We start from the raw sequence: 23,366 nt of genomic DNA on the forward strand, positions 1-23,366 counted from the left end.
ATGCAGGAGAAGGAGTGGACCTGCGTCCCTTAGACATAGGCTGTGTGGTGTCCATGGATCAAGTAGGGGAGGGTTCCTGTCCAAAATGGGACGAGAAGTGCTTCAGATTTCAGATACTGTTCAGAGGTTGGAGTGTGTGTGTGTAATGGGGGTAGGATACCAATCTAAAAGCAAAATCTATTTTTTATTTTTCTATTTTATAGAAGGGTTTACAGGGTGTTCAGGGTCTCACTACTAGATTGGACTCAGAATGATCTGCCTGTTTACAGCCTCCCAAGAGCTGGGATTACAGGCGTGCGCCACCACGCCCAGTCTCAATCACCATCTCTGCATGCTCCAGGGGCGGGGCCAGCACAGCAGTTCCCTGGATCAAACCCCTACCCCTGCACCTGCTTGCAGGCGCTTTAATCTGCTGAGCTATTTGGCCAGCCCTTAAAAGCAGAATTTATTTATATTTTGCATATACCTTCTACATATAGCCAGAAGGTAGTTTTATATAATTACTTCTAATAGATTTGAATGAATCAAGGTTTCATGGTGTGGACTGTTCTCATGGTGTCATGTGGGAGTGAAATGGGTTTGTACATTTTGAATTTTTGAGTTAGATGCATAATCTGTAGTTAAAAATAGATCTATAGATGATTGATAGGTGATAAAGATGATTGATAGATGATAGATGATAGATAGTACTTGGCTACACACACATACACCAAAACTCAAGAAACCCTAATGCTCTCAACACAGGTTGTTTTTTTTGTTTGTTTGTTTTTGTTTTTGTTTTTCCTATAGTTAGGACAGGGTCTACCGGGCCTGTAGGGTCTGACTATGTAGATTGAACTCATGGTGATTCTCCTGTCTTCAGCCTCCCAAGTGCCACCACGCCCAGTCTCCATCGCCTGCTCAGTGTGCCCCGGGGGCGGAGCCAGCATGGCAGACCAGGGATCGAACCCTGGCAGCTGCGCTCTGCCTGAGCAGGTGCTTTAGTCTGCTGAGCTATCAGACTGGCCCTCAACACAGTTTTTAAGTCCAGCTTTCCCTAGGCCTTTTTCTGCCCAATAAGTTAACTCCAGCGGGCGTCATGGAGTCTCCCGGCCTCTTGTCTCCCTGCAGGTTTAAGCTACTGAGTCAGGAGGAAGGCGAGTACTTCAATGTGCCCGTGCCGCCGGAAGGGGGCGAGGGTGACGAGGAGCTGCGGCAGAAGTTTGAGGTGAGTCTCTGCCTCTCTGTGTCTCTGTCTCTGGTCTGTCTCTCTTTGTCTTTCTGTCTGTCTCTCACTGTCTCTGTCTGTCTGTCTCCGTCTGTCTGCGTCTGTCTCTCTCTTCCTCTTGTGCCGTCAATGGGAACCAGGTGACGTTACACTTCGCTGCCTTTCCTGTTGATGGCGTAGTTTCTACCACAGACGCTCCCTGGCTTTCAGCCTTCGCCGCACCGTTCATCTCCTAGAAAACCCCTGTTGCTACCTGGAGACCCCATGAAATGCCCTCTTGCTTTATGTGATCGTTCCTGTTTCCCTGTCCCTCATTCAGACTCAGGTATTTTCTCAAAAGTGCTCATTCACTGCCCTGGTGATTTTGAGGGTAATTTGGGCTGAAATGGTAGTGATAGTAAATGAAAGAAGTGGCAGAGCCATCCTGCACTCTGGGGGCCAGCGGGCTGGCTGGGTGACCGCTTTGGGCCTCCTGGCAGGGCCACGCTGTACTGGTGACAAGTGGAATTGGTTGTGGCGGGGATCCTATGAGAAGCCTGGTGGCAGCGTCGAGCAACCTGTGTTAGTCCTGAACTGGGCCGCCAGATAAGCCCCCCTCTGGGGCAGGTGAACCGCACCTCCATCTCTGTGGGAGCAGCAAGTATGCAGTGTGCACCCCAGTTTTATAACATGTTTTGGGGAGATAAGTTTGTGTATATGCGCCCCGAGTCCTGGTGATTTCTGAGTGGGCGCGAGGGAAGTTTAGTGTCTTGTTCACTCAAGCTTAAGGCCCTGAGGGGCGGGGAGTCTGCAGCTCTGGGTGGGCAGCGATGGCCTGCAGACCTCACACATGGACAGAATAGTGTAGCTAAAGCGAGGCACGCTGTTGCTGTTCTCTAAATGGGCCCACCGGAAAGTCTGCATTTGCGATCACAGAGAGTTCTGTGAAAGAGAGATCGTGTGTCTTGGGAACACTTAAGAGGAATGGAGCCCTGTCTGAGAAGACCTGGAGAATGTCAGGGGAAGAAAGCCACAGTGGAAATGAGCCAAGTGAAGAGGAGGGAAAGGCGCATGCTGTGCAGCGAGAACGGCTTGTGCAAAAGCCCTGTGCGTGGACGGAGCGCTGTAGACAGAGAAGGCGACGCGAGGGCCGAGGAGCAAGTCTGGAGCAGAGCCGAGGAAGCAGGTGGAGGTCAGGGCAGCCCGCGGTGCCTGCCTTGGCAGGGCTGGGGATCAGGGCAGCCGGGTGGTGCCTACCTCCGCAGGGGAGCTGGCGTTTATCCTCAGAGTCTGCTAGTTTTCCCCCCGCCCCACTCCCACCCCGCTGGACAGGAACAGCACATGTGCATGGGTGCCTTGTCTCGATCCTGGGTCCTCCACGCTGCCTGGGTGATAGGGAGGGTTCTGCCCTAGTCAGCTCTTCCTGGAGATTTGCCAGCTGGAGCTGACCAGCCGTTCTCCAGTGACCTTCACCACTGAAGGTCGCTCTTTTAGTGCTGCCCAAGCCCAAATGAATGAGTGAGAGGATCTCCCAGCAAGTGGAGCTGAGATCCGGATGCTTTGATAAAAACGAGTCAGGAGAGGGCCTTCCAGAGGCCCGGGCTCCCGAGGAGGACTGCGGCTGCCCTGAGGATCGCCCGTTTCCGGCCTCTGAGTAGGCAGTGCCATGTGCCCTGTGTTAGGGCCGTGTGCCGTTGTGGGTGAAAACAGGACTTTTTTCCTGTGCATAAGAAGAAGTTTCAGTTTTGCAGAATTCCTCGCTCTGTCCTGGGCAGCTGGGGCGACATTTCAGAACACCAGGGAAGACTCTTCCTGCCTAAACAGAGCGCTTGTCCGAGCCAGTAATTGACTGGAAGTGAAAGGACTTTTATCTGCACGCAACAAAATGTGTCCCGTGCTTTCTAGCTGGAGTCTGCGAACGCTTGCTTCTGCCCAAATTATCATCACTCTGCACTATGGTTGTTGATTAGAAAATGTTTTCAACAGACTGAAAATTATTCTCAGGCGCACGGGGGGATTTCAGTTGACCTTGAACGTGAGGGATATAATCCCTGTGTAGGAACCAATTGCACCCAGATGGCTCAGAGATGACTTGCAAGCCCCTTACCTGGAGGAATTCTGAGCGCGGTAAAGTCCAGCCACTGGGCCTGGAGTGAGGGCGTTTCATGGCGGGGGGAGCCGGTGCAGCGGACACACACCGTGGTGCAGAGCGTCCGGGTCCTGTCCGCCAGGCCTGCAGTCGACCGCGGCCCCCTGCTGTATCAGGGCAGGGAGGCCTCTGCTCTGAGTGGCGGACTAGGAACTTCTGACAGCCTTAGAGTTTATTTATTGGAAGAGTGCTTAGAATGCACTGTTCATTATTCTAAGCGGTTTATAAATAATATTCTTTCAGTTTTCACAAGCACCCTAAGTGGTAGGTTCTATTATCATTTTCCCCTTTTCTTCAGATGAGGAAACCGAGGTGCAGAAATTTAAGTAATTCTCCCACGGTCACTTTCCTGGGCTTGCCTTTCCCAAGAAGCACACTGTAAGGATGCTGACTGTCCCTAGGAGAAGATGCGGTGCTTGTGTGCTGCCATGCGTATCGCCCGGTACTGTGAATCGTCCCTGGATTGCTCCTAACACCTAACCCTGGCAAGCTCTGCGCACGGTTGCTACGCTGTGTTGTTAGGGGAATAATGACGAGGGGAAAGAAGTCTGTACATTTTTAATACAGATGCATTTTTAAAATGAGCGCTTTGGCTCTGCGGTCGGATGGGCCGCAGATGCAGAGCCTGCGGAGGCTGGGACTGCTGTGTCGCCAGGCACACTGGCTGGCTGTAGGCTGCGGGAGGTGCAGAGTCTCCCCACCACCAAGGGACCCTCCCTCTGTGGGCGTGGCCCAGGCACACACCAGCACCTTTCAGGGCCTGCTGGAGGGAGCTGCTTGCCCCTGCTGCCGTGAGATGAGCCCGAGGCTGCGGCGCAGCGGCTGGCAGGAAACAGCCCCAGGTGTGGGAGCTGCGCTGGAGGCCTTGGCCCGCGCTGAGGGCATCTGTGCTGCGGAGCCTGGCACACAGTGCGGGCTGCCTGGGTCTGGACCCCAGCTCTGCTGCCTCCGTGGCTGCTAATCCCTCAGACTGTCTGGCCCCCGGGCTTATATGATCGGGAATTAGGACTCCAACCCATGGGGTGCGAGGGCCGACCGAGGTGATGCACTCGGATGTCAGGGGCTGCTGTGGTGCTGTTGCTGGCAGCTGCCCGTGTAGTAAGCGCAGCTCAGAACACGCTCTTACTAGGAGAGGGCAGGGGAGTCTCCAGGTCTCCTGAGCTGTCAGTGCCTGTCCTGCAGTGCTGGGCAGCTGGCCTGTTCTGCAGCAGCTCTTTGCAGAGACTGAGTGTGCAGAGGTAACTGCAGCTGTAGCCCGGACGGCTTGCAGGTTGTCTTGCGGGGGCCGGAGTCTGCCACCGCCGAGGAGCCTCTGCTGCCCTCAGCCCGCCCTGGAGAGCCGCTGCCTCGCTGCATGGATGTGCGCTCCGTGTGCTGCCTCTTCGAGCAGTAGGGCTCCATGTGGCAGACAGGAAAGGCAAGCCCTGTGGTCCCTGTTCCTGGCAGCCAGCCCACCAGCGTGAGGACGTGCAGCTCTCTCGGGCCCCAGCTGTGCCATGCTTGCTCGCGGGCAGGAGAGTCCGCCAAACAGCAGGCTCCGTGGAACACCAGGATCCGCAGAGCAGGTGTGGCAGGCTTTTGTCCTCCTCAGGCTCCTCGTGTTGGGGTCACAGGCCCAAACGCTGTCAAGAGCCGGGCTGGTGACAAGCAAGGGTATAAGTTTGGTCCACACAATGCTGTTAGATCTGTGTTTTCAAAAGAAGCTGGGAGTCTGGTTTTGTAAGGCATCTGCCTGACTTTCAATGGTTGGCAACTGATTGAAGTATTACAATAGCATCAAACACTGTTAGGAACAGACAGCAACATTATTAGACATCTAGATTCTAAGAAGTTCAGTGACGTGCTGGATGGTTCTATTTTCTGTTGCTTTAACGAAATACCTGAGGAATGTAAGATTTTTTTTTTTTTTTTTCCGGAACCGGGGATTGAACTCGGGCTCTGGCACTTGCCAGGGAAGTGCTTACTCCACTGAGCCATCTCCCCGATTTAACAAAATACCTGAAGCAAAAAAAAAAAAAAAACCTGAAGCTACTTTAAAAAGAAATTTCTTTAAAAAAAAAACAAATAAACAACACCACCACCAAAAACCTCATTGTTTTGGAGGCTGAGAGCCCAAGATTGGGCAGCCTTGTTGCAGCGGCCTCTGGTGAGGACTCCCACGGCTGGGTCATGTGTGGGGGCGGATGAGAATGGAGCTGGGTGTGTACCGGAGGGGCCAGGCACAGGAAAGGGCTTCACCTCATGACAACCGGCTCTTGAGGAGCTAGTTCCACAGGCCAGCTGCTTCAGAGGGTTGCACCCAGCAACCCAGCTTTCTCCTCATGCTGACCTTCTCAAGATCCTCCTGCCACTCGCGTCACAGTAGGGACCAGGCTCCAGCACGGCAGGCTCTGTGGCATGCCCGAGCCGTGTGCAGGGCAGAGCGTATACCCGGGAGCAGAAGCAGAAAGCAAGCTGGAGCGGATTGAGCCAGGAGAGCTACCAGCCCGGAGCACAGCAGAGAAGGAGGCTCGCAGGGCCAAGGGGTGAGGCTGCTGGCTACTTGTTGCTCTTTAAAGACAAAGGAAAAAAAAAACTGAATTGAGATTAAAATAATCTGGAACTTCTAAGCAAAGTCAAAGAAGAAGTTGGAAAGCGTGAGCACCGTGCCTCAGTTCTCAGAGGGCCTGTGCGCCAGGACCTCCGCGTGGATGCAGATGCTCCTGGTGGGCTGGCAGGGCACCGGGACCCGGGGCAGGTGGGGCTGAGGTCTGCACGGGCCGGAGAGCAAATGGGTGGATCTGGTGGATCCTAAGTCTGGTAGGAGACGCCATGGTAGAGCGAAGTGGTGGTGAGGTGGAGAGAACCTGCTTCAGGCGTGGCCAGGGTGGGCGAGATCCGTGGCCTGGAGAGGGAGGCTTGAGCTGTGAGCATGGGGCCTGAGCAGGCAGCACAGCTTCCCCCAGCTCTGAGGGTGGTCTTCCTTGCAGATAAGATGTCTTGTGAGGCTTTCTCTCTTTAAAGAGAGTAAAAACATTAGAAATGATAGAGAATTCCAAAAAACAATACATGATTTCAGCAGTGGTTGTTTTACTGCATATTGTTGTCTTTAAAGTAGTTGTTCAGATTACCAGGTATAAGTGTGCAAAATTGATCAACAATATTAAGCATTATTTGCTACTTTCAGTAAACTGATCGAAATTAGTGGTACAGTTATCTTGGCTAGCTTGTGTATGTAGGTGTACGCCTCACCTTCCTCCTTTCTTTTCCCCTTTCCCCCACCCCAGTTGACCTTTCCATTTGAACAGTTTTTTCCCTTTCCGGTATCTGTTGTACCTTTTTAAATTCACTCTTTCAGGTTCGTATACTAGCAAGACAATGTAGAGGCACATGTGGGTCTGATTTAATCCACTTCTGTGTGAGTACGGACTGGACAAGTCCCCAGAGGGGAGTAGCTGGGTCAGGTGGGACCTGTACTCCGAGTTTTTTTGAGGACTGTGCACTCTGAACCTTGTGGTCCCTGAATGACAACGTGGAGCCTGCGATGTGCGAGGACCAGCCTCATCCCGGGAGGCCCAGTGGGGAAGAGGACTCTCGGGTCTGCCGTCAGATATGCCGTCTCTCCCCACCCGTCTCCCACACTCACTTCTCCTCCTCTTCCCAGTGGAAGGACCCCCTCCCAGTTGCTCAGAGCAGATGGCGGGGTGTGTCCCTACCTCCAGCCTCCCTTCTCCCCGGCCCAGTGCACCCCTGGCTGCGATGGGTTGTCTGCCGCCAGGCGGCCATTCAGTCTGCACAGACACGTGGATTCAGACTCTGATGTTGTCCACCTTGAGGACTGTGACAGCCCCGGGCTGTCCCCAGGCTTGCAGGAGTCCCTGGGCTCTCTCTGACCTTCCCAAAGCCTGTGTGGAGCGGCGGGTCACACTCAGAACCAGCCTGAGTCCTCCACGTGGCCTGCAGGCACTTTCTAAGCTTGGGCCGCAGCTGGCGCGGCTCTGCCCCGCGCCTCACGCTCACCCAGGCCGTTTGGGTCCGTGAATGTCCTGCTGTCAGACCCACTAGTACAGCTGCTGCAGCAAGCACACGGCTTCTTCCCTGGATAATTCCAGTATAGCTTTTGGGCACCGTGAGAGGAGCCAGGCCCTGCTAACCTGCCAGCCGGTATCTGTTTTGCTTCCCACTCTCAGCGCCTCAAGCACTACCGGGCATGCAGTAGGCCTCAGTCAGTACTTCCCAATCGAGTGAGTCATCTTCCTTAACAGTCAGAGCCCAGAAAGATCTGTCACCTCTTTGTCTTCAAAAGGCAGCTGGTAGTGCAGTGACCTTGGTCGCCGTCGTGCACCGAGCCCACTGTGTGCAGCTGTGGCTGCAGAGGGCCTGGCCATCCCTTCCACGTGGCCTTGTCTCTGTCTTCTTGACCCGGAGACTGAGGATTATTAGAAAGGTTCACCCACAAAGTGCAAGTGGGGTCCAGGCCCAGCTGCAGGTACCAAGAGCCGTGGAGAGCAACGCACAGGCTCTTCATTTGCAGGGAGCTTGTGTTCCAGTGGAAAGGGAAAGACAGTAACTGAAAAACAAGTAAACATATGGCTGTTAGAAGGGTGACAAGCAGCGGGGAGAAAATAAAGCAAGTGGGGGATGGAGTGCCGAGCCATTGTGTGTTCTGCTCAGGGACGCACGCTCCTGTCAGAGACGAGGCGGCTGCGACCGAATGCAGCGGCCAGGCAGGGGCCCGGTTACTGCGTGCAGAGGACGGTGAAAAGGCCAGCGTGCAAGCAGCGGGGCCACAGGCAGAGATCAGAGAGGGCCAGAAAGTCCCAGATCAGCTGTGGGCCTCGGCCTTTACTAGGAGAGGGCGCCAGGAGGGCAGTGGCCCAAACCCACAGATGTCCTCGGGGCCACTCAGCCCCTGGTCAGAGGCAGCACTCCCATCTGCACACACTTCTGTGTCCCAGAGCTGCACACACTTCGCTGCACACACTTCTGTGTCCCAGAGCCGACCCGCAGCAGAGCGCTGGTGGTTGCAGGTGTCCTGCCGAGCGAGGCTCCAGTTCTCCTCACTCCAAATCATTTGCTGCTGCTGGGACTCGTACAGCAAGCAGCTGCTGTCCCGCGGCGCTGAGGACACGCGTGGCCTCACTCGTCCTTCCAGCCGACAGCGCAGCTGGGCCTGCTCTCCTTAGGAAAGCAGCTTCAGGATGAGACACAGCCCCTGCGCCTGCAGTCTCCACTTTCCTAGAGGGAAGGCAGTGAATGGGCTGTCATCCACAGCAATGGGAAGTGGCACGGGACGGAGTCGGAAGCAGGCCAGATCAGGGCAGGCATCCCCAAGGAAGTGAAAGTGGGAGGCGGGGAGCCAGGCTGGGGCGAGGAGAGCTGCAGCAGCAGAGTCCTGAGCCATCGGGCTTGGCGTCGCTGTGCAGGCTGCATAGACAAGTCAGTGTGAAGAGCAAAAGCCTGCTCTGACTCAAAGCTGGGAGGCTTGGCGTAGTTGGGCGGGTGGCACCCTGCTCTGGACCTGGACGAGGTGCTGGACTGCAGGAGCGCACTGAGGAGTGAACTCTTCGCCTGACAGCCAGGAAGTGGAAGGAAAGGAGGAAGCACTGGGGCCCCTGCTCCCCGGGGAGGGCAACCCCATAACCCAAGGGCCTTCGCAAGCACACGCCTCCACGTTCCCCCAATCTCCAGTCGCAGCACCCTAGGGACCAGGTCTGCAGTGCATAGCCCTGGGGTGCTGATCCAGCCATAGTACTAGGCGGGACCTGGTACCTAGGCCGGTGAAAGGCCTTGACCTTCTGGGGTGCCACTGCGCTACTAGGGCATTTGGGCAGGAGGTGACTTGGGTGAGTGAGAAGCTCACTGGGGCTGCCTGAGAGGTCCAGGACAAGGGCTCGGGGGGCACATGCAGGCGTGCAGGGGAGAGATGCAGGCAGGTGTTCGGGGGCAGCCCCTGGTGCTGGGCATCGCAGGAGGGGTACAAGAGTCCAGCTCCCCACAGGGTGGGTGTGACCCGCAGGTCCTGCTGCTGGTGACTGTGTGTCTTCCTTCAAGGGTGCCCCCAAGCCCTAATCTCGTCTCCCATGTTCTTCCTCCCCCAGAGGGCCAAGATCGGCCAGGGCACCAAGGCTCCAGAAGAGAAGACAGCCAATACTGTCTCCAAATTTGACAACAATGGAAACCGGGACCGGATGAAGCTGACTGATTTTAACTTTCTGATGGTGCTGGGGAAAGGCAGCTTTGGCAAGGTACAGCATGACTCGGTGGCTGCACCCTCCGGAAGGGGCAGCTGCCTACGCGGGGCTCATGTTTTAAGGGAGGAAAGTGGCAAGAGTTAATAAATAGATCTACCTTACGGCTTGTAACTAATACTGTAAAATGAATAGGGGGCCATGCCACTAACCAGGAGGAGCCCACCCTAGATTACCTATGAAGGTGACGTCAAAACCCAGGGTGAGAGTGACCCGGATTTGCTTGCCAGGAGGTAGGAAAGCATGTTCCCAGCAGAGAGCAGCCAACGCAGAGCTCTTGAGGCAGGGAGAGCTGCTGAATTCTGGGTGCCGCCAAAGGTGCGGGGAGCACAGAGCCACGGAAGGTGGAGGTGGTGGTTTGAGGCTTTGGAGGGAAGCGGAGTGGGGTCCGATTATGCAGAGCCTTAGGAGCCACAGAGAGTTCTGAATTTTTTCACAGTGCAGTGGGGAGCCACTGAAAGTCGTTAAGCAAAGAAGTGACGTGATTAGGTTTGCCTTTTGGAAAAGGTCGCTGTGGCAGCTGAGAATGGCAACAATTCCTTTCACATAGTGGTGTGGGAAAGATGCTCCTGGGCCTCGTGGAGCAGCTCTGGACACTTCCATAGGTGCCACGAGGCGCTGTTGTACTGAGGCTGAGATTGTGTTGTAGGATTCCTGACTTGTTCAGTGTTGGTTGGAGTCTTGTGGTCCTTCTGTGAGCCACAAAGGTGTCAGGACAGATCTCCTGCCACGAACTCAGGCGTGCACGAAGTAGACATTTCTTTTCGTCTCTAAAACTGAAGCCACACATCTCAGAGTTAGGCCTGAATTTCCCTGGTTACATCACCCTTGCCGTCCCAGCCACCCCGTGCCCTGCCACGGACTATCCAGTCCACTGGGGAATCCGTCAGTTTCTCCAGAGTATGCCACACAGTCGCTGGCCTCGCGCCATCCTTTCTGGTACAGCCTTCATCTGTTCTGACCCATGGGTCGCCCAAGCCGCTGTGCACGCCGCTGATTTGTGTCCCACCCCTCAGCCTTGTCGCCTGTAATCAGTATGCTGTCCATTTAGCAGCGACTGTCGTTTTTAAACTTACCTTGAGTCAAGGCCGAGGTGCCCCCACCCGAGGCCTCCAGGGCCCACCCACTGCAGAAGGCAGTTCTCTGCTACGCTCGTGGCCTGCGCGGCCTCCCGTACGCTGGCCTGTGCGCTCCGCCTGGCTCCTTTGCGCCTTGCGTTCTCCCCTCTCCCCTACCACATTTTGCACACGGTGCCGGCTTCGGTCACGACACAACACACGCGCTGTGCCCTCCCTCGCAGCGTTTCTGATGCTCACCTCGGGTCCTCACACAGCCGGCTCCTCCTTGTGACTCACACCTCAGCTTCCACGTCGAGTCCGATCGTCCACCCAGGGAGCCGCTCATCTATTCTCCATCACATTTCCTCCTCGCGTGGAATCCATCCTTGGGTGACACTGTCCCTATTTCCCTTTCGGTGTGTCCCTCGCTTTCAGACTTAAGGTCCAGAAGAGAATGGATCTCCTCTGCTGTGGCTACCGGCTGTTTCCAGAGCTGCGGCTTGAGTCCAGTCAGTGCCTTGAGGAAGGCATGCGTTTCTCTGCCTGTGGGTGACAGGGTCATCTGTAGGGATGGAATAGAGTCTGAGATGCATGGCATGGGGAGAGGGAGTGAGAACACTTGGTGAGACTGTGGGGCTGCCCTGAGTTCTGAGGGTAGAAAATGTGCAGTTGATAGCCATCTACAACACGACAGTGTGTGACTTCTTTTTTCAGTTGCTCTGAGCAGCTGGGGTCTTGGGATGAAGAAGCAATTAGTGAGCTTGAGCTCAGCGTGGAGATTAGCAGGACCACTGGACCAGATTAGGGTAGCAAGAGAGCTGGGGATTCTGGAAGAGAGATGGCCACACAGACCACAGAGTGTGGCCCGGTGTGGGCGCTCAGTGGGAGAGTGTAACTAAATGATTTAAATGGAGCTTCGCTTGGGTTAGGAAAGAACCCTAGCAGGAAGAGGGCCATCCGAGTAGGACAGACAGCGTCTGGAGACTGGGGGCGCGATCAAGTCAGTGAGCCAGGGCGCTTGAGGTGATGGGAGGAACGGAAGCAGTTAGATCTCAGAGAAGGAGCAGAGTCCCTGAGAGCAAAGCAGAATCAGCCTGAATGACGAATAGTCTGCCACGCTGAGTCTGCTAGGGAGGCTGTGTCCTGCCTTATTTGTGTGTTTGTTTTGTTCTGCTTTTGCAGTTGTGTGGATTAAACCAGGGGCTCACTGTGCTACACGTGCATTCTGCCACTGACCCGTGACCCTAGATCCCTCCACCCCTTTAAATTGAAGTCTTATACAGATAAAGTCTCAGAATGTGGCCCGTGCTGGCCTTGAACCTGTGCCCCTCCTGTGTGAGCCTTTCAAGTGTTGGGATTATAGGCGTGTTCCACCATGACCAGCTACTGGGGAGGTTTTCAAATTAAAATTTTTAAGCTGGTGCAGTGGTGCACACCTGTGGTCCCAGCACACTTGGGAGGCTGAGGCAGAATTGAGCCCAGGGGTTTAAGGCCAGCCTAGCAATGCAGGGAGACTCCAGCTCAAAGAAAAAACCCTTAATATGTGCATATATTTTTCTTATTTGCATACACCTGAAAACAGCATTATTGAGCTATAATTCACAGATCTTCAGGCCACTCACGTAAGGCGTCCAGGCAAGTGGCTTTATGTTCTCACGCTCATGTGCACATCGCCACAGTTACTTGTAGACTTTTCCTCATCTACAAAAGAAACTTTATAACCGTTAATAGTCAAGCCTCATTGCTCTCCTCCCCAATTATGTTTTTAATAAGTCTTGTGTTCACATGGTTTGTAATTAAAATTATATTAAAGGGAGAAACACTGAGAAATCCCACTTCCCCAAGGTCAGCCCTCCCTGTGACCACTTGCACCACCATCCCTGCAGGTGAGCCTTAGTTAATTTAATTTGCTCCTTTCTGGTCTCTCTGTGCCAATGTAACGTTCTTGTTTCTGGCCTCATTAACTGGAAAGTCTGCATACCGTGCACATGTGTTTGATCACTTAACAGTATAGGCTGGAGAGTTTTTCATAGAGGAGTGGATACTCCTGAAGGCCTGGTGGAAAGGATCAGAGTTGGGGAGGGCGAGTAGTGGGAGAATGGATTGTGGGGAGGAGGGAGGGAGGAAGAGAGAGTAGATAGATCATGTGTTTCCATAGTAACTGTGAAAATAATTGAGAGCTCTCTTCCAAGCTGGGCTGTAGCATCAAATAAAGCATAGAGGAAAACAGCAGCCTGTCGTGAAGGCAAAACAGAGCCGCAAACATCTAGTGATCCTGTGCAACTCTAGCTTTGACAGTCATGCTTTTAAATTAATGCAGTTTCCTATTTGAACGCCCACTCTGAACACGCTGTGGAGCCCGGCTAGGTGCATGGATCAAACCCCTCACACAGGAACTCGCAGCAGCGGGGCCGGCTCGCCCCTGAAGATGAAAGAGCCCAGCCTGCGGGGCGCGCACCTCCCGTCCCCTGGCTCCGCTGCATCAGCGCTGGCCCAGAAAACGGGCTTTTAAGCACTGTTATAATTTGCAGAGCAACTAGGGAATGACACAAGCATTTTGTTAAGATCTGTGAAAATGAAACAAGAGGGAAAATGAGTGTCAGGGCCGCTATGCCAAATGTGTTGGCCCCATTTGAAAACCGTTCAAAGGAAGAGCAACCTGGGAAGTTGGCTCTCGGGCAGATGGGGTGTGGGTCTGGAAGGGGCGTCTCAGCAAGCAGACCTGGCTAGGCTGTCCAACCCACTGGAGCAGGTGTTCCCCAGAGCTTTTACGTCGGACTGCTGGCCACGTTATCCAAGTTTTATTTAATGCTGATACTTACAGCTACATTCTTCATCCTCTATTTTTTATAGTTCTTTCAACTTTTGCCAAACTCTATAGAGCTTTGCCAGACTCTACTTTTCAGAGATTTAATCTCTGTGGTTGTTGAGTTTTTTCTGGAGTTGAAATTGCCCTGTCTGTCTGTCTGTCTGTCTGGGCATCTATGTATTGTTTAGATGGATTATACAAGTTGACCTTACAAAGTGGACACAACAAGTAGCCCACAAAGAATACATGCAAACATAGCTCTTTACATTATGGACTTAATGCCTGTTGTGCTAATGTGCTGCCCCAATTAACATATATTAAATAGTTAATGTTAGTATTGCTTGTCTCCTGAGACTTCATTATGCTTGTGGCAATGTTTTGTGTGACCTAAAAAGTATGCCGGGAAGTTTGAGAGAAAGCTTTCTTGCCCCGCTGCCCCAGCCTGAGGAAGGCGCTGCGCCGGGGTGCGCTGGACAGCGGGACAGGCTGAGGGCGTGTCTGCGTGCGCCAGCTCAGAGAGGCTCAGACCGCGCAGCAGCGCGGTGCCTGTCGGAACCCACCGAGAGCAGGGAAAACTGCAGCTGCTCGTGGAATGCGAGGGCCAGACGTGGAATCGGCACCCGAGCGACGGTCGGAAGGGCGAGGCGCCCTCTCCCCTCACACCCGCGCCCTGCCTCTGTCTGCGCTGCCGCTGCCGCTGCCGCTGCCGCTGCCGCTGTCCCATCACAGACAGATTTCTATGCTACAGTATCCAGCAGTAGTAAAGGCAAACAACTAAGCATTGTGGGTGGCTCTTTACATAAAATATAACGCGTGTAGACTAAATGCCTGCATACATTAATGGCCTTTACTCTTACCTTTTTCTCCACTATTTTATTTCAGAAAATACAAAGAAATTGGAGGAATTTAAAAATGAGTATCCACAATCCTTATCACCTAATTATGTGTCTAAATTGGTATTTGTCTATTTTGCTTTGTCACCTGTGTACCCTACACTTACTTATCTCTCACCCCGCTTTTAATGCATTTCTAAGCTAGTTATTAGGCTGTATCTTCACACCTAAACTATTCAGCACATGCACCATTTAGCTAGGACTCAATTTGTAATGATATTCAGGATGAAACTTCCATACAACAAAATACGTTTTCAGTGTGTGCCAATGTGTGAATTTTGAAAAATGCATGCTTTAAAATACACTGGGGCGCAAACATCAATAAACAGCGCAGCCACGAGACGTTCACAGCAGCTGCGACTCGCGGGGGAGCCTGCGGGTGTGGGTGTGCTTGGTCAGTCGGCGAAGGCTTTGGTGAGAAAGGGACGCAACTCTGGAGCTCACCGCAGGCAAGAAGCAGGGAGAGAGGAGTTGGAAATGTCACGTCGCTTTCTTCCTGATTCCCACTCCCGAAGCAAGTGCGATGACGCCGTGTGGCAGCCGGGAGCGAGCCTCCTCATGGGGCAGGTGCCGCTGCGGTAACAAGCAGGTCCCACATGTGTGCTGCTCCGGTGTGACAGCAGTTGCACCTGCTCTGGGGAACAGCAGTTCAGTCTTCAGTCAGCGAACAGCCCCAGGTGGGTGTTCCAGGCCCCACCCACCCTCTCCAGATGGTGATGAAAGAGGAGGCTCCTTCCGGTTTGTGTGGCTCCATTAATCCCAGGGGCCTTGTGTTTCCACATTCAGAGTGTGGAGGGGGAGACAGGAAGGAGGAGGCACAAGCTGCCTCTTAGGAGCCCTTGCTCTGGAAGTCGAACTCATGATGGCGGCCCACACTCCAGGGAGACCTCGGTCCCAGGCCACGCCACGGTGCCGAGGAGGCTGGGAGCGCGACTTGGGGCGCTGGTGCGTGGCCTGGGTCATGCTCCCTGCGTTTTGGCTTTGGCTGCATTCTTCACAGCAGCACAAAAGACCTTCTGACTTTACCTTTATAACTCCCAATTTATCCCACAAACAAGAAATCCGAAGGCCTCCTTCTGTGCGGCATTTCCTGGTGTTCAGATCATGGAGCACGCCAGGTGCTGTACTGCCTCTCCTGAAGCACAGCACAAGCCAGGAATAAATCAAGTAGGAAGAAGCCGGCAGCTTGTGACATGAGGGAAGAGAGAAAAACGTCCTGAGAGACCGTGTGCCTAGGCATTGCCTTCATTGTTTAAAAACCTTATCCCATTTCAGAGCTGTGTTTGCATTTCAAATAATTTAAAATTGGAAGCAGAGAGGTGAGAGGCGAACCCCGAGCTTCCTTTCCTAGGCCGCTCGCTGAGGCGCCAGCTCCAATTTCAGCCTGAACAGCCGAGCTGATGGCAGCCTGGCCAGGGTTCCCAAATATTAGTCACTCTTGTGCCTGTTCGTTTCTGGACATGTAAGTGTCTCCTTATAAGGAAAATACTTTTTTTAAAAATTGACTTTAAGTTGAATTCCTTTTCATCTTCTTAGCATGGCTGTAAGCAACATATATGTAAAACTGCAGGTTTAAGGTGAGTTACCCATTTATTTTTGTGTGTTTTAGAAGACCTGTTAAAAATGGTAACTTTGTCTTTGTGCTGCCGATAATACGAACACTACTTTGTGCGGCAAACTCTTTCAAACTCTTGGGCTGGGGAGATAGCTCAGTGGCATAAGCGCCTGCCTGGCAAGTACAAGGTCCTGAGTCCAATCCCTGGTTTAAAAAAAAAAAACCAAAAAACTAAAGTGCCTTAAATTCTTACGCACACAGGAAACTTGATCTCTGCTCCAGCTCGAAGAGCAGGAAGCCTTTCGCCATGTGAAGCGCGCTCGGGCCTGCCTTCCCCTTCCTCCCCTTTCCTTTAGCGCAGGAGCAGGCTCCACACTCTGTAGCCTCCACAGCGGAATTCCCCTCCGTCTTGCCGCCCTCTCCATCCCTTGCCCTGCGTAGGTCCAGAGGTCGCACTGCACCCCGAGCCGCGCACACTCTGTCCTTCTGCACAGCGACTGCCCTCCCTGGCAGCTTCCTGCTGTTGTCTTGGGTCATCAGTGACCTCCTCACCATCGCCGTCCATGTCTGAGCACAGGGTGTGTTAGTTCATGTCTGAGAACAGAGTGCAGGCCCAAGGGGACAGAAGGTGGGACTTGGCTGCAGTCTGCCCACACACCATGGTGACAAGTGGTGGTCACCTTTACAGGAATGCTCGCTGACAAGTGCTTACTGAGCATCTGCTACATACCAGGAACTCTTGTAAGCGTAGAAGTGAGCAACACAGACTTGCCAGCGAGACTTTGTGCTACATGCCTATAATCCCCGTAGTCTGGGAGGCTGAGGCAGGAGGATAGAAAGTTGAGCCTCGTGTGAGCAAGTTAACAATTTAAGGAGACCTGTCTTGAAAGGAAAAAGGCTGGGGGTGTGGCTTGGTGTGAAAACCTGGGCTCAGTCCACAGCACAACCAACCAACCAACCAACCAACCAACTGCCTTCGTGAATTTATATGGTATTGGTGGTGGTGATGATGATGGGAAAGCTATATTATATCACTTTTGGGGGGTCTTTACTGTGTGCCAGGTTCTGTTATAAATGTTCTGTATGAAGAAAACTCCTATCTCTTCTATAACGTTGTGGCTGTTACCGCAGGTTTATAGAGGAGAAAGAGATGTAAGAAGTTAGGAATAACTTGCTCAAATCCCAAGTTCGTGAATGTGCTTTAGTGGATCAGATTTGACGTGGAGACATTTGATGGTACCCTCTTGATTGCTCGATACCTGTCGCGTGTGCCTAGTCTCAGCCGCGGCTACCTAGATACCGCAAGGATTCTCCAGCCTCTAGGAGGCCAACTGCCTGCCACACCCGCGTTCTCGTGTTTCCCACTCAGTGTCGGGAAGAGGCTGTTATCTTGTTTTTATTGTGAGCCCTGTCACTGTGTGGCCAGGTGCGAGGGCCAGGCTTTCTGTTCTCGCTCACCATTCTTTGTTCGTCCGTAATCCACCATGTCACGAACTCATGGGGACTCTGAGCCACGGTAGGTGCTGCTGGGAGCGGCTTCCTTCCTTGGCCACAGCCCTCGGGGCTCCCTCCCCGACAGCAGCCCCGGGAGGCCCTCCCAGTCATGGAGCCGTTTCTGCCGCATGCAGTCATCCCTTGGCCGGCTCCTTTTAAAACCTCAGCCTCCACTGCTTTCGGCGCTCACCAGCTGTGTCACCTGCCTACCCCCCCCCCCAATTTATCCTCATAATCCCGATTATCCCCAGCTTTTACTGAACTCTTCCCAATTACCCAGACCGTGCTGGGGTTTACACGCTTCACACCACACCAGCTGTCACCACAGTTCTGGAGGGTGGCTACTGGCAAGAGGCCTCCCGTACGTACCCAGAAATTGTAAGTCAGGGACAGCAAGTGAATTCCTCAAGATCACACAGCTGTGAAGAGGTGGGGCCGGGGCCTGAAAGCTGGAGGTGGGGCTCCGGCCCCTTCTTTCCCTTTCTGGCGGTGTGGGTCTCCACTCTGGGCCCCACACACCTCCCAAACCCCTAGTCTTTCTTCTTCTTGTCTCTCTCAATCATGTGAAACAGCAGTTACAAAGCCACTAAAAGAGCCACATAAAGACATTTGTGGTTTTCTCTTTCCCCCATAAAATAGTTCAAACTGATATGACTGCACTGGAGGAAAGCCAAGCACATTAATATTACGTATTAAAACACTTGCTTCTGCCTTGAAGTTGTCCCCCCCCCCCGCCCACATGATCGAAAAAGAAAGTCAGTGCTCCTGTGAGCCCCTGAGAGGGCAGCGGCCGTGCTGTGCCTGGCCTGCTCAGGAGAAGAGCCACCCGGGTTGGCCCCGGCATCTGTCCCAGCAGTGTCCCTGGCCACCCCAGACATCGGGTGCCTCACTACAGTGCTATGCGGACAGAAGAGAACAGCGCAGACAGCAGTGCTTTCTGATAGATAGAGCCAGACTCGGCGCTGAATTTCAGACGGGAAAGGTTGCCTGAGGAGAGGAAAAGGCAGCGCGGTTCACCCAGTAGCTAAGGTCTTCTCTAAAGTCTTTGAGCTCCAGTTTTGGGAGTCTATCCTAATTTTAATCTCATTAGTGGTATGTACACACACACACGCACACACACACACACACACACACACACACACACACACACACACGACGTGGTTATATAATCCTACACACAAAAGCACTTCCCTTCCCTTAGTCCTCTTTGTTATCTTCCTGCTCCATATGGTGAATTCCTTTATCATGTGGTTCACAGAGAGCTGAAAGTCTTTGCTACCTGTTCCCTCAATCCTCTCCAGAGAGCCTTTTGACGCTTGCGGTCTGATCTTGGATCCCTGCCTTCCCTTTGATTCCCTCCCGGACATGGCCCCTTCCCCCAGCCCCGACATCCGTGGGCAGCTCTGACCACGTGTGGCATTGCCACTTGGCCTCAGCCAGATTGCTTTCCCGACTTCGGGTCTCTCCTCAGTGACATGGCCTGCTGCTTCTCCTCACCTCCTTTGCTTCTTAGGAGATAGTAAAGTAAAAGCACAATGAAGACCATTTTCCTGAACAAAATTAATTGTCACAAGGAAAATAAAAACGTCAGGAATTTGAGGTTCCCAACTCCCTGGCTGCTGCAAGTAGACTCTCCTGCCGGAGTGGGAAAGCAGGGCGTATGTTGCCTGGGCATGTGGCTCGTAGCTGTGCGTCTCACCGAGCCCTTGGGCTGGACGCGATGCGCAAGAAGCCCAGCCGCCAGGTGCCTTCAGCCCTGCGCCGTGCTCCTCAGCGTGGTCACTGTGGAGGGGCGTCAGCACCACCCCTCAGCCTCATCAGGCACAAATCTCCACGTGTAATCCCCAAATGTAGAAGGTCCTCAGAGGTCAGGAGGTGGTGGGCCCGTGGGGCTCGGGGATCCATGCCGCCCCGGAGGACAGCCGCCGTCTCAGCACACATCAGGAGGGAAAGGTAGCCAGGACGTTCTCTCTGGGAAGATGTGGTATGGGCAGTTTCTGTAAGAGCCAGGAGAGGGTGACTACCCTGCCTCGCTCCCAGGTCCAGACGGGCGTTTCTGTTGGGTCTGCTTCGGGGCTAAGATGTTGCCTGGTTCCCGGCCTCAAGTGCCATCCAGTAAGCCAGGTCTTTTTACTGAAAGACCAGCAGAGATGGCTAGCGTGGAAGTGCCCTGGGGCCCAGCTGTTGTGCGGCCGGGCTTCCCGCCGCTTCCTGCAGGTCTGTCTTCACTGTGTCCCTATGTGCCAGTTCAGAGACCCGTGAAATCTCTGGCGTGAACCTGGGTCACAGCAGCAGGGTCTCCCTGTGGTGTTCCCTGGACACACGCAGTAGCAGAAGCCTGCAGCCTGCAGCTGTCTGAGTCACTTTTCCGTCTTCCCTGGAACACACTCCCCGACTCCCGCAGATCAGAGGAAGAGAGGATTACCTGGCTAGCGGCGGCGTCGCGGGCTCCAGCTCTGGCTAGCCGGCCGCAAGGCAGGAATGGCGAAGTGAAAGGGTATGCATGCCGGGGGAAGGCTGCTCACTCAGCCCGGCCAGGAAGCAGGAGAGGGGAGAAGCCCAGGACAAGGGCACCCCCAGACCCTTGAGGAGCGCAGCCAGCTGGCCACAAGCTCACAGTGGGCTGACACACTGCTGATGCATAACCCAGCCACCCCAAGAGCTCGCTGGGAGCCCAAGAGGTTGGGGAGATTCTTGAGATCTAAACCGGAACAGTAATTGTCCAGCAGTCATGATGCGTACTTGGGATGTACCCCTGTGGGTTGTTCCCCGAATTAGAGGTGCCACTGAGTATCTTGGTCCTCCCCGGCCCTCCTCCAGCGTCACACTGTGCCCCAACTCCATTGAACAGCCCAGCAGAGAGTCGGGCTAGCTTTGAGTGCCGGGAGCCCGCCTGTGTGTTCATGTCTCACTCATTTGATTTGCAGCCCTGGAAGCAGGTGCTGTCAGTCTCTCTGTTTTACAGATGAGCAAAGTCTCAGAGAGGTGAGGAGGTGTGGGCAGGCATCGAGGACCTAGTCAGGAGCTAGCGTGGACGGAGCCACGTGGCCTGTGCTGTGTCCCTGAGACCCGTCCTGGCCACGGAGAAACTGCAGTCTGCATTGCCAGAGGTCTGCGGCGTGGACCCGAAGCCAGGCTCGAGCTCAGTGCAGATCGGGCTGTGGAGAAGCCGGCCTTCCTTGTACAAACCAGCTGTTGAGGTGAATGCCAGACTGTAAGGATTCATGCCGGAGCCTTTTTAGTAAAAGCAATCAATTACTGGCTTGTTTTCCCAGAAACCATCTAGAAAAAAACCTGGCCAAATTAAATCAACTTTTATTCTAACCACTAGCTTTGTTGAACTTAACATATGACCAAAGAAATTCGTGCAAGCCATACATGTCCCCAACGTTTATTTTATTTTATTTGTTTTTTTTTTTTTCTTATAGTAAGAACACTTCCATCTCCACTGGCAAATTTCAGGGATACGGTGCAGTACCATTAACCATAGTTACCATGGCGTGCATGCACGAGATCTCTGGTACTTATTCCTCTTGTTATTGAAAGTTTGTAGCCTTGATCAGCGTCTTCCCATGCCACACCCCTGCCCTGGGCAGTGACCATCCCGTTCTGATTCTCCAGGTGAGGCTGTTCTGTTCGCTGCATGTCAGTGAGACCCTGCGTGTGCGTCTTTCTGTGCCTGGCTTAATTCCCTTAGCATAAGGTCCCCCAAGGTCCCCAGTGTTTATTTTTAGCTCCCCAGCAAACCCCCTTACTAGCTAGAATGGATACATACAATTTCTATTAATGCCACTAACTACAGCTGGCCCAGCCTTGGGTTCTTTCACATTTCTTACTGCAGCCCAATGACACATTTTTGCGCGACCCAATCGAACATGTCTGTTCGCAGCACAGGGGCTGAGTGCTGCAAGCTGACATCTCCTCTGCCTCTCCTCCCCTCCCAGCAGCCACTGTGAGTCAGACCATCGCTCCCACAGTGACATTTGCTTACCAAGAGCGAGTCTGAAGGAGCCAGAGGTGACCAGGCTGAACACATGTCCAGTCTGTTTCCTTTTTAAAAAAAAAAAAGTGTTTGGTACAGTGTCTCACTCACTACATAGGTCAGACTCTTAGTGATCCTCCTGTTTCAGCCTCCCCAGTGCTGGGATTACAGGCATGCGCCACCACGCCCAGACTCTGCCACTGGCTCAGCTTGCCCAAGGGCAGGGCTGGCGTAGCATGTGGTACCGGGGATCGAACCCCAGTCTCTGCACTTGCCTAAGCAGACGCTCAGTCTGCTGAGCTATCTCACCGGCCCGTCTCCATTTTCTTTTACAGTATGTCCATGATTTCTCTGTTAGTGGACAAAGCTTCAACTTGATTTAATCCCAGGTGTGACATGGCACCATTTAAAAAGATTTCTACCTGAGTGTACCCACCATGCTGACCTCTGAAATGAAAGCAGCCTGTAGTTTCCACAGACCTGCGCCTTTATTGTCTAGAAGGAGATTTTTTAAAACCAGGAAGACCTTACTCAATAAATCATGAAATAACCCGGCTGCGTCACCTGAGTCGATGCGCGCGGTGGCGCTGCTCTTCTTTTTGCCAAGCCAACTGACGGCGCTCAGGAAGTGGTACCAGCCCCCCTTGTCACTCCCTGTTGGGCCACGTTTCTGTTTTCCTTACGTTTATATTCATAAGCAAAGGCTGTTCGGTTGCTTGCCGTAGAAGCTGTTAGAAGCCTGCTCTCCTCCTCCGTAGTGCTGGAGGCACAGGTTCTGGGCTCCTCCAGCCTCACGACTGTGTTCACCTGGCCTGGCCGCCGTGCAGCATAACACGTAGGCATCCTGTGCTTGTCCCGCCTCAGCGTGTGGTAAGACCTTTGGGTACAGGGGCGCCCCCTCTCCTGCCGGCCTTGCACGGGGAGGCAACTGTGGCCCTCAGCACTGCCTCTTGGGTCCGCCCTGAAGAAGGGGCTTGGGAAGTCTGCACCTCAGATGAGCTTGGTCTAGGAGAGCCTGGAGAGTGGGGAACAGTTCCCTCCGGGCCCTCAGAGGTTAGCGGGTGGCCTGCTGAGCCCACAGCAAGTCCCCCGTCGCAGCGTGTGGGTCCCGAAGCACTACCCTCGTGGCCTCCTGTGGAGAGCTTGTGTCCAGCCCCGCTGCCTAGCACGGACAGTAGGGCTTTGTGTTGCCTTCCCCGCCCTGTGTCAGGACCTCCTAGGCCATCACTTGTACAGAAATATTGATGTTTTTCCCACTCATGTTCTTCCTTTCCCTTTCCCACGTACAGAGACTGTGGGGAAGAAGCACTTACCCCCTGGAAGGAATTAGAAGTCCTTCTTTGGGACTGCCCCTTTATGTTCATAATTATGTCTTGGGCTGGGGATATAGCTCAGCGGTCCAAGTGCCTGCCTAGCAAATGCAAGGAGCCGGGTTTGATCTCCAGAGCTGAAATAAATAATAAATAAGCCTTGTGGGTGCCACACACAGAGCCTTGCCTGGGTAGACGTCACCCTTCTCGCCCCAGCCTGTGAGGGGCAACTACCAAACCCTCACTATGCCCTTCTTGGGTGAGGAAACAGACTCATAGAGGAAAGTACTTGACAGAGCCAGGATTTGAACTCATGATTCTGGAGCCTGAGCTGGTACTGCTGGGATTTTACAGCTCGCATTAGATACAAGCTTCCAGACCATCGGACTCTGCGGGTGCCATGATCGCCTTCTTACGTGGCAGAGTGCCAGGCACCTCCTGTGTTATAAGGTGGGGACGATGAAGCTAAAATTGTCTGTGCCAAGCAGGCTGCACCCGAAGTTCTCGCAAAGTCCTGCTCCCGGGGGCTGTGTGCCCTTGGGATAGCAGGTCACAGGACTTGGCCCAAGTCCCAGCTCCTGATTACAGCTCAGCCCTGTGGCCCATGGCCAGCTTACCTCCTGGACTGGCACAGGAAGGACCCAAATATTTAGAAGATTCTGATTTAATTGGTCTGGAGTGTGGCCCAAGCACCAGGCTC

At 53.6% G+C, this 23,366-nt stretch overlaps 1 protein-coding gene across 1 annotated transcript in view; it reads left to right on the forward strand.

The window, feature by feature from the left end:
• Window positions 1-23,366, forward strand: part of Prkcb (protein kinase C beta) — a 211,773-nt gene that overhangs the window by 122,017 nt on the left and 66,390 nt on the right. The window contains exons 8-9 of the mRNA XM_004623124.2: window positions 1,111-1,207; window positions 9,416-9,562. Of these exons, the coding sequence (XP_004623181.1) occupies window positions 1,111-1,207; window positions 9,416-9,562 (244 nt within the window). The remainder of the gene's footprint in view (window positions 1-1,110; window positions 1,208-9,415; window positions 9,563-23,366) is intronic.

The sequence above is a fragment of the Octodon degus genome, unplaced genomic scaffold (genome assembly GCF_000260255.1).
Source record: "Octodon degus isolate 3935 unplaced genomic scaffold, OctDeg1.0 scaffold00001, whole genome shotgun sequence".
Classification (NCBI taxonomy): domain Eukaryota; kingdom Metazoa; phylum Chordata; class Mammalia; order Rodentia; family Octodontidae; genus Octodon; species Octodon degus.